General features: G+C 44.2%; 1 protein-coding gene across 1 annotated transcript; it reads right to left on the reverse strand.

Moving 5' to 3' along the window:
* Nucleotides 1-5758: 5758 nt before the first annotated feature.
* SPINT3 (serine peptidase inhibitor, Kunitz type 3) lies at nucleotides 5759-8709 on the reverse strand. Its single transcript, XM_064382183.1, is given in 2 exon segments — nucleotides 5759-5948; nucleotides 8630-8709. Coding segments are annotated over 2 exon segments (270 nt in total).
* Nucleotides 8710-9354: the final 645 nt, after the last annotated feature.

Here is a 9354-nt window from a genome sequence, read left to right on the forward strand (position 1 = left end):
AGGAGCTTGCCACTGCCCCAAGGGGCATTTGGAAGATCTTCCTCCAGCAAGTGTGAATGAAAAAATTTAATGGGACCTCAATATTATGTCAGGAGGATTATTCCCAGTGCCCATGTAGCATATCTGGCACCCACTAGCCTCTGGTACACTTTGTGAGAGTTAAGTTTATCTGTTTGTCTTTGCATACCAGCAACTTTTATAACGCAACAGCTCTCAGAATCCAGACATGGTGATGTAGAACGACTGGGTATTTGTACTGATGGGGACCAGGCACTATGAGCCATCTCAGGGAAGAAGGAGAGGAAAGGGAAGAGTCCTAAGAATTGAGATTTCCCCCCACAATATGGCCTTTTAATTGATTTAAAGAGAGGAGACGTGAAACTGCAAAATTTCTGTGAAGCGAATGAAGCAGGGTGTTTTTATTAGTTCTTATTTCTTGCTTTGAATTCTCAATGCCCTACCTCTGTCCAAGCTTACAATCCATCATAACCAGATGATGGTAAAGCTGCCCACCCTGTTTCTCTAAACAAATCTTCCCAATTCTAGAACTGAGACTTTTGGGGCGGGGGGGTGGACAGAGTCTCATCGTCTCTGAGGCTAGAATGTGGTAGTGCCAATTTGGCTCACTGCAACCTCCACTTCTGGGTTCAAGTGACTCACATGCCTCAGCCACCCAAGTAGCTGACATTACAGGCATGTGCCACCACACCTGGCTAACTTTTTTATATTTTTAGTAGAGACGGGGTTTCACCATGTTGGCCAGGCTGGTCTTGAACTCCTGACCTCAAGTGATCCACCCACCTTAGCCTCCCAAAGTGCTGAGATTACAGGCATGAGCCACCACTCCCAGCCAAGAACTGAGACTTTAAGCTCTCACTGTATTTTACTCTGGGCAAGTTGTTCCTGCTGGTAGTCAGACTTCTAAGATGACTCCAATGACCTCCACTTCCTGGTTTTCATGCCTTTATGTGTCCTCCTCCTTGAGTGTGGACTGAACCTACTGACTTGATTCTAATGAGCAGTGATATCATGAAAAATGTTGGGATGTCACTTCTGAAATTAGATTACAAAGACTATGACTACAATAACTTATTGTATATTTCAAAATAGCTAGAAGAGAAACTTTGGAATTTTCCCAACACAAAGAAATAATAATTGCCTCAGGTGATGGATATACCAATTAGTTTGATTTGATCATTATACATTGTGTGCATGTATGAAAATATCACATGCCCCCTATAAATATGTACAACAATTATGTATCAATAAAAAAAGACTGGCTGGGCATGGTGGCTTATACCTGTAATCCCAGCACTTTGGAACGCTGAGATGGGCAGATCACTTGAGGTCAGGAGTTTGAGACCAGCCAGGCCAACATGGTGAAACCCCGTCTCTACTAAAAATACGAAAATTAGCCGGGTGTGTTGGCGCCCCCATAATCCCAGCTACTCGGGAGGCTGAGGTGGAAGAATCGCTTGAACCCAGGAGGTAGAAGCTTCAGTGAGCCGAGATTGCACCCGTACTCTAGCGTGGGCGACAGAGTAAGTGAGACTCCGTCTAAAAACAAAAGGAAACAAAAGACTATGACTTCTATCTTCTGTTCACTCTCTCTGGAGCTTCTTGCTTGCTCACTCTGATAAAGCAATCTACTTTATCAGAGTTATGAGCTGCTCTCATAACTGGGCAGTCCCAGCCAGGATCTGAGTGCACAGGGAGCCCCCACAGCTGCCCAGGCACTTTGCCTGGGGGACACCCCTCGTTGGTTCCCTTCCTGTCAGTGTTGACCACTTTTGGTGCAAGGATCGCTTGGAGTGAAGACATGTACCTGATTTTGGCGTGCTTTTGGATTTGCACTTGCTGGGTAAATCACCACGACCTTTGTGACAATTCTCACTGGATAGTGATCTGGATAGCACCCCATTTGACCCCAGTTTCATAGCACAGGAAGGACATTGGATAGGTCAAGTCTTACCTGAGTGTGGCAACTGTCTAACAGATCCAGAACTAGGGAAAATGGCTTTAATGACTGCCTCAACTACTGACACTGTGCTTTGTGCTCCTGAGGGATTTCTTTCTCGATCTCTCTCTCTCTCTCTCTCTCTCTCTTTCTCTCTCTCTCTCTCTCTCTTTCTTTTGAGTTTCCCTCTGGAAACCCAGGCTGGAGTGCACTGAATCAGAGCGGTAAATAAGGGAGAGCGCCCACATGAATGCTTCCTCAAGAAGAAATAAATGTATTTAAGGACTCTGCAACCTCTGCCTCCTGGATGCAAGTGATTCTCGTGCCTCAGCCTCCTGAGTAGCTGGGAATACAGGCATTTATTGCCATGGCCAGCTAATTTCTGTATTTTTAGTAGAGACATGGTTTTGCCATATTGGCCAGGCTGGTCTTGAACTCCTGACCTCAAGTGATCCGCTTGCCTTAACCTCCCAAATTGCTGGAATTACAGATGTGAGCCACCATACCCGGCCTGCTCCTAAGGGATATGTTTCTGTCTGCAGTCAGGAAAACCAACCCTGGGCCTGCAGGTGCATTAGGAGAGGAGGTTGTGGACAATATTTATTAGGATACTCAGTGACACCTTTCTCGGTACACAATGAAACTGTTACCAAACACTGGACAAGTTCCCCAAAACTGTTGTCCAGGGTCTCCCAAGGAATTTTGGAAGGAGATTCCATCTGACGGGGAGGGGGTGGTCTCTGAAGGGGATTTGCCAGGAGGGGTTCCCGATGACACAGGGTACTTCTTCAGACTGACTTTGCTCCCACGGTGGGGAGTGCCTGCTCATCACCACGTGCTTAGAAATATGTTCATTACTTTAAGGATTAGAGCTAATGAAACTGGTGTTGCTATCACAGCACAGCAAGTCTTTGGATTCTCTAGCTAAAGTTGTTTAGATATTGGGATAGCATTAGATTACCCACCAGTTAAACAAAGCCAACTCCTCCTGTTGCACTTACATTAACACCTTGGCTGAAGTTGAAATGCATATGGATAAAATAAGAGAGCAAGTGTCACGGTGGCAACAGATAAAAGATTAACTAGGATTGGGTGATTGGTATTCTGGACTGTTTTCCTGGATCTCACAAGGGGTCCAATCTATATTTTCTGGTATATTTTTTGGCTTATCTCTTGCATCATTATTGTAGTTTATGTTTTCATTAATGCCATCATCAAGTATGGATTAAGATGCTGCTCCAAGACTATAATAGGTAAGAGTACCCAGATGATGGAATTCCAGAATGCAGGCTATGGGTCCGGCCCCTGTGAACACTTTCAGCTTCAAGTGGACAGGTTCCATTCTTCAGTTTCCACACCTTTGCCCCTTTTCATCAGGAAGTAGCCAGAAAAGAATGACACCCCTTTTCCTGCATGAATGAGGAATGGAAAAGGATAGTGGGGATTTGTAACTGGGCCCCTTGAGATATCAGCATCCAAGCATTTTTAGTGACTGAAATAACGAAAATTCTGATCAGGCCCTTGTGTGCCTGGACTTGCTTTTTGCCCAATATTCTTTGTTCCCACAGCATAAACTACTGATGTACCGTTTCTCTGTCAAGCAGCAGGAGTTAACTTCAGGGTCACAGAAAAAGTTTACAAGAAGAAATAAATGTATTTCCGGACATTGTGACTAGTTGCTGACTCCCAGAAGTCTGGTTGTTTCAGGTGTTATCTGAGAGTGAAGAAACAGGCTTTTCCCCTTGGTTCCCTGAAACTCCCCCTCTCTTAGTCTCTAGCCACATAAAAACTCTCTACTTCTTTACTTAAGGCAAATTTGAGAGATCTTGCCCTCCTGCCTTCTTGTTTTGACCACATTAAGTAAACCTTTCTCTATTTCCAAGCACCTGTGTGTCAGTGTTGGCATCAGCTGTATGTTGGGCACACAAGCCTGAATTTTGGGTTCTATGTCAAGGTTGGGTGGTGAATGCACATACAGTTGAATTATAGAGACAATGATCACATTTTCTGAATCTCAAGGCCAGCTAGTTCTGGTGTTTCATGAATAAGAGACAGAGCTTAGATTCAATGATTTAGGTGTTGAGCAGTTCAGGAATTTCTAGGACATTCTGGTAAAACAGAATATCCGATTGGGGTTAGCCATGGAGAATGCTCCCCCTTGTGAAATGTTGAGAAGGGAAGAGAGAGCGGGGATGGGTGGAATGGAGCCCAGGTGCTAGGAATGAGGCAATCTGTCTTTTGTGGAAGTCCTCAGTAGGTTAATGTGACTGTTGCTGTCCAACCTGGAAAAAGAAGATGGCGGCCGTGGAGGCATTTAGGATGTTGTCTCAGACTCTTCCCAGAGATGATCCAGGAATCCTGCTTCCCGGTGTTCTCCACAAAAGGGAGATGTGTTTGTTGTCTTGACAGCATAACTCAGTGTTTTAAAACTTTTCTGATAAAACCTTTAACTGGAAATCAGCCCCATGGGGGAAATTCTGAGATCTGACAGAGTGTGGCATAGCCTTTAGAACCAGGGACTTTGCAAATGTACTGACGTGAGCTTAATGAGCAGCTCTGCCACTTTCCAGCTGTGTGGCCTTGAAACATCACTGATCTGTTGTATCCCTGTTTCCTCATTTACCACTGCTTCCTAAACTTGAGTGAGTCCACATATCACCCAGGAATCTTGTTACAAGTCTGGTCATGAGATTCCACATTTCTAACAAGTTCTCATGTGACCTGGAAGCTACCTGTTCCTGGAGCACGCTCTGAGTAGTAATGTGATTCTTAGAGTTACCCTGAGGTTTATGTGTGTTATTTATGAAGAGCTTAGCATGGGGCCTGGCATAATGGCTTGGAGTTATTGTTCCTTGGGCAATGGGAAGCAGCTGACTTGGATTTTGGGGGAGGACCCTAAATCAGAGTGGTAAATAAAGGAGAGGGCCCACATGAATGCTCCCTCTTCAAATCTGCCCTCCATCCCAGAGGAAGTCTGTAAAAAATTATAGGTTGCGGGGATTACAATGCAATGGGAAAGGCCTTTTGGTGGGGCCAAGGATGCCTCTGTTTCATTCCCACCCTATGATCTTAAAGAATCCCTTCCCATCTATGGGCCCTCTTGAAATAAATAAATGAAATGATTCCTGCGTTTTTCTCCTTTCCCTCCAAGTTGTTGTAATTGAAGTTGTAATTGGTGTTGCTTAAAACAAACCAAAGACTCCAGGACTAGAGCTCCTCACTTCTGACATAGCCCTTGGCAGGAAGATGTGGTTTAGCCTTAGTAGATAACAGCTTCATAAAAAATTCACTACCTTTTAAAATTATTAAACATCTTCAGTTTCTCCCCAATTCCCCTTTCTTCCCTGGTTTCTGTTGTTTCCTTGTTTGTTTTTTCACAAGACTCCAGAAATCCCCTCCTTGTCCAATGTAGGCCTTTCCAATATCATGCCCAGATTTCGAAATCTACCCCCTGTCTCCTTCAAAACTTTGGTTCCCAGTGAGTTAAGCAGTAATTCATACAAAGGTGTGAATGGCTGCTCTAAATTTCCCCAGCGTATTTGTGAGTACGTGCATGTTTTTAAAAGGAGGTCTTGAGATTTTAAACATGATTGCAACATTTATAGAATTTCAGGCACAGAGGTGGAGCATTTTGAGGAGCACATCAGGGAGAATAAATGTAGGAGTAAAGGAATGAATCTCTTGTTCACACACACTCTCTCACACACACATACACACACACACACACACACTCAGAGTGCCTTCTATGGCCCTCAGAGCAATCCCAAATCCATGGGGGCTGGCTGTGTTCTTATTAGAAAATCAGGTGAACTTGCAGATTTTCTCACATTCTTCTTTGTTCAAAAAGTTGTTGCCGTTGCCTCTGCAGCCTCCATCAACAAATGACTCACATTCACCAGTTTCAAAGTTGAAAAACCATCGGATAAAGTAGGCTCGACAAATGCCCTTTTCCATAGGAAAATTGCATACATTTGGGAGGGGATCCTTGATACTGTCTGAAGAGAGAAAGTGGTTGAAGGAGACCAAACCCATCACCTTCCCCTAGTTTGCCTCATATGCCAGGAGCTGTGACAGCCCTGGATACAATCGTGAGGCCGTCCATGATGGCTGTGCTCTGTACCTCTTTCAACCCAGCCATGGCCTGATCTGTCTACACGGAAGCTGATATTTCACTTCTGAGGGTAGCCTGATGTGGTGAGAATCACAGGCTTAAGAATCCAACTCAAGTGGATTGAGTTCCTAGCGCAGCCACTTGCTACTGTGTGATGTTGTATAAGCCTAACTTCTTCAAGTCTCCATTTCTTCATTTGTAAAATCAAGGCATTGAACTCTATCATCTGAGTGCCCTTCCAGATCTGATTTTATAGGATTTGATCAGAAAGACCCTCAGGTTCCTACCTGCTGTCTCATAATCAATTCTAGAATTGATATCCTATGATAGAAAGAGGATAGGCTTGAATCTAAGAGCAGGCTTCAAACTTGTCTCAGTTATCTTCTAGCTATGTGACCTTGAACAAATGACTTATCTCATTGACATTCAATTTCCTTCATTGCAAAAATGCAGGTGTAATATCCACATTTTTTGTTTATTGAAGGGTTAGAGATTATCAGTGAAAAGCATTGATAAGTAGAAAATAAATCAATAAATAGTAGCTGCTCTTAATCATTCTATTTCTTAACCAAGAAGATTCTTGATAAGAGGGACCTCCTTGTAATCTTTTCTGCAGCCTTAGTGCCTAACACAGGCCTAGTTCTTCTCAGCAAATATTTGTGACTAGAAAATCGCTGCTGCCACCACCACCACTCACCCCCCCAGCCCCCCGAGCTCCTCTGGGCAGGATTAAAAGTTTCTTTGTACCCTCCTTATATGTTTCTGTCACCATGTGGGCAGTTTTACTCTTCATGGTAGCTAGTAGAACTTCCAACATTACATAAAGAAACTAAGGCCAAAGAAATGAGGTACCTATCCTAATGTCATGCTACGAAGCAGTAGGACCAAGGATCGAACCCAGCATTGTTCAACTAGAAAGGCTTGTAGGTTCTCCATCCATCTTGGTTGTTGTAAAATGAGTGAATGGACAGATGAATGATCACACCTGTGGTAGAACTTCAGGCAGCAGCCTAAGGCTTGGAAAGGTTCAGGCTCTGTCTTATCCTCCTACCTGCAAGGCTGACGCTAAGGGTGAAGGAGAATGGGAAGGAGGTAGAAGAGGTAGAATAGCTTGTCCAGTCAAGGTGGGAGGTGGAGGGGCAGGTTGGCATATTCCTAAGAAATCCTAGTCACAGCAGCATCGGCCCTTAGACCCTTACAGGTGACTCTGTAGGGACTGAAGTCCCATCTGCTCTTAATTTTCTCAGCTCTTCCATTCCATCTTTCTAAGGCGTCTCTGCTCTTCCATTCCATTAAACCAAAGGAAAATCACTTAACTTGTTTCTTTTTTATGTAAAGCAGATAATGACACCGTGTGTGTATGTGTGTGTGTGTTTTGAGTGTGACAGAAGCTGTTCTGAGTGCTTTACAAGAATCTATTAAAAGCTATGTTATGCTGAGAGCTTGACATGTATCAGACTATTTGATTAATAAAGCAGAAAAGATGATTAACCTTTTTTACAGAAGAAGAGACTGACGCTCAGAGAGGCTAAATGATGTTCCTGAGGCACAGAGTTTGTAAGTAGAGGAGCCAGGGCCAGAACCCAGGCTTGTGTGACTCCAGGTGTGCTCATCCTGTAAAGCAATACATTCGTCTTACTTAGGCAGACGTTTTCAAACTTGAGTGTGCATCAGAATCATCTGGAAGGCTCGTTAGAGAGACCTACCCCCAGAGTTTCTGATCAGGTGGGACTGGGAGCTAGTATGTTTTCAGTTGATGCTGCTGCTGCTGCTGTTGGACTAGGGGACAAACTTTGAGAACCACTCGTCTATAGAGTCATTGGGAGGTCACTTATATCTAAGAATCTATCATTAATAGCTCCATGTACATACATGCAGAGAACTATCCTTGCACGTACAAGGATGTTCACTGGTACGCTGACAGCGATAATCTCCAGAAGGTAAGATTTCGATAACTTTTTGCTTTCTTATCCTTTTGTGTATTCTAATTTGCATTTTTATACAGGGAATCCTACTGGCTGCTTAAAAATCTTGGGAACTGCTGCCTACTGTCCCCATTTCCAGCAGATTATCTTAGATATAACTGCACTTCATCTCCCCACCTCCATTTGCAGATTCCAAGCTGCAAGAAGGACCCTTTTCCGTTAAGTGCATCTAACTTGGCTAAGTCCCTTACCCTCAAATTCTGACTCTGATCTCCCTTTCTCAACCTCTCCTTGCCCCACCCCAGACATTGAAGGCCTCTTTTCCTACTTTATTTAGTTTATTTTCTATAGTACTTTGATCATCTATCATGTGTATTAGCTATTGTATGTCTCTCTCTCATTAGAATTTTAATTTGACAAAGGCAGAGTCTTAGGCTCCTTGCTTTAACCTCAGCACCTAGCACAGTGCCTGGCACATACTATGTGCCCAACATATATCTGATGAAGTGAATTGAATTGAATTGACTCTCAATCTGGTCAGGTAAGAAATAGGCTCTCTTTATGCTGCGCTGCCTCCCCTACCCCCCACCCCCAGCCTGATTCCCAGCCTACTCTTTGAGATCCCACATTTCATACCAAACTTGTCTTAGTTCTGATCGAAGCTCTCAGCAGAGAGTGAGAATCAGGAGAAACGAGAGAGAGACCCGAAGCTTCATGGTGCCACTCAGCCAGTGGCTCAGCCTGGGGTTGCCATTTTAGGGAGAAAAGACCAAGGGGAGGAGCCTGACCCCACATCCAGCTCATTCACCCTGAACTCAGGCTTTTCATGGGGCTGGGCTGCCTGTGGAACAGAGCGTCCAGCAAAAGCACGCCTCTGCCTTTCTCCTCCTGGCCTTATCTGATCTGGCCACCCAGGCTACTTTAGTACCACTTCAGGGTGGAAGCCCCTTTCACAATAATAAAAGGATAGCAACCATTTTTGAGTACCTTTTCTCTTCCAGGCATCATGCAAATACTCTTCACGCATTGCTTCCCTTAAGTCTACACAGGAATCCCACAACACTTAGAACTCCCATTTTGTAGGTGAGAGGAGGTTATGCTACTTTGATCATTGTTACCTGTACAGCAAGTTTGAGAGCCAAGACTGAGACCCTGGTCTGTCTGCTCCAATGTCCTTGTATCACTCATTCATTCAACAAAGATTCATCAAGTACCCACACTGCACCAGGCAAAGTATTAGATGCTGCCCCCACCCCATCTGGGTGTTCCCAGAAAATTGTGGGAACAACACACACAAGCACATTGGAAGTGAGAAACAGTCACCTACTTTGAGGAGGAGCAGACTCAGTATAATTTAGTAG

Source organism: Aotus nancymaae, unplaced genomic scaffold, assembly GCF_030222135.1.
Source record: "Aotus nancymaae isolate 86718 unplaced genomic scaffold, 86718_ANA_hifiasm-v0.15.2.pri h1tg000029l, whole genome shotgun sequence".
Lineage (NCBI taxonomy): Eukaryota > Metazoa > Chordata > Mammalia > Primates > Aotidae > Aotus > Aotus nancymaae.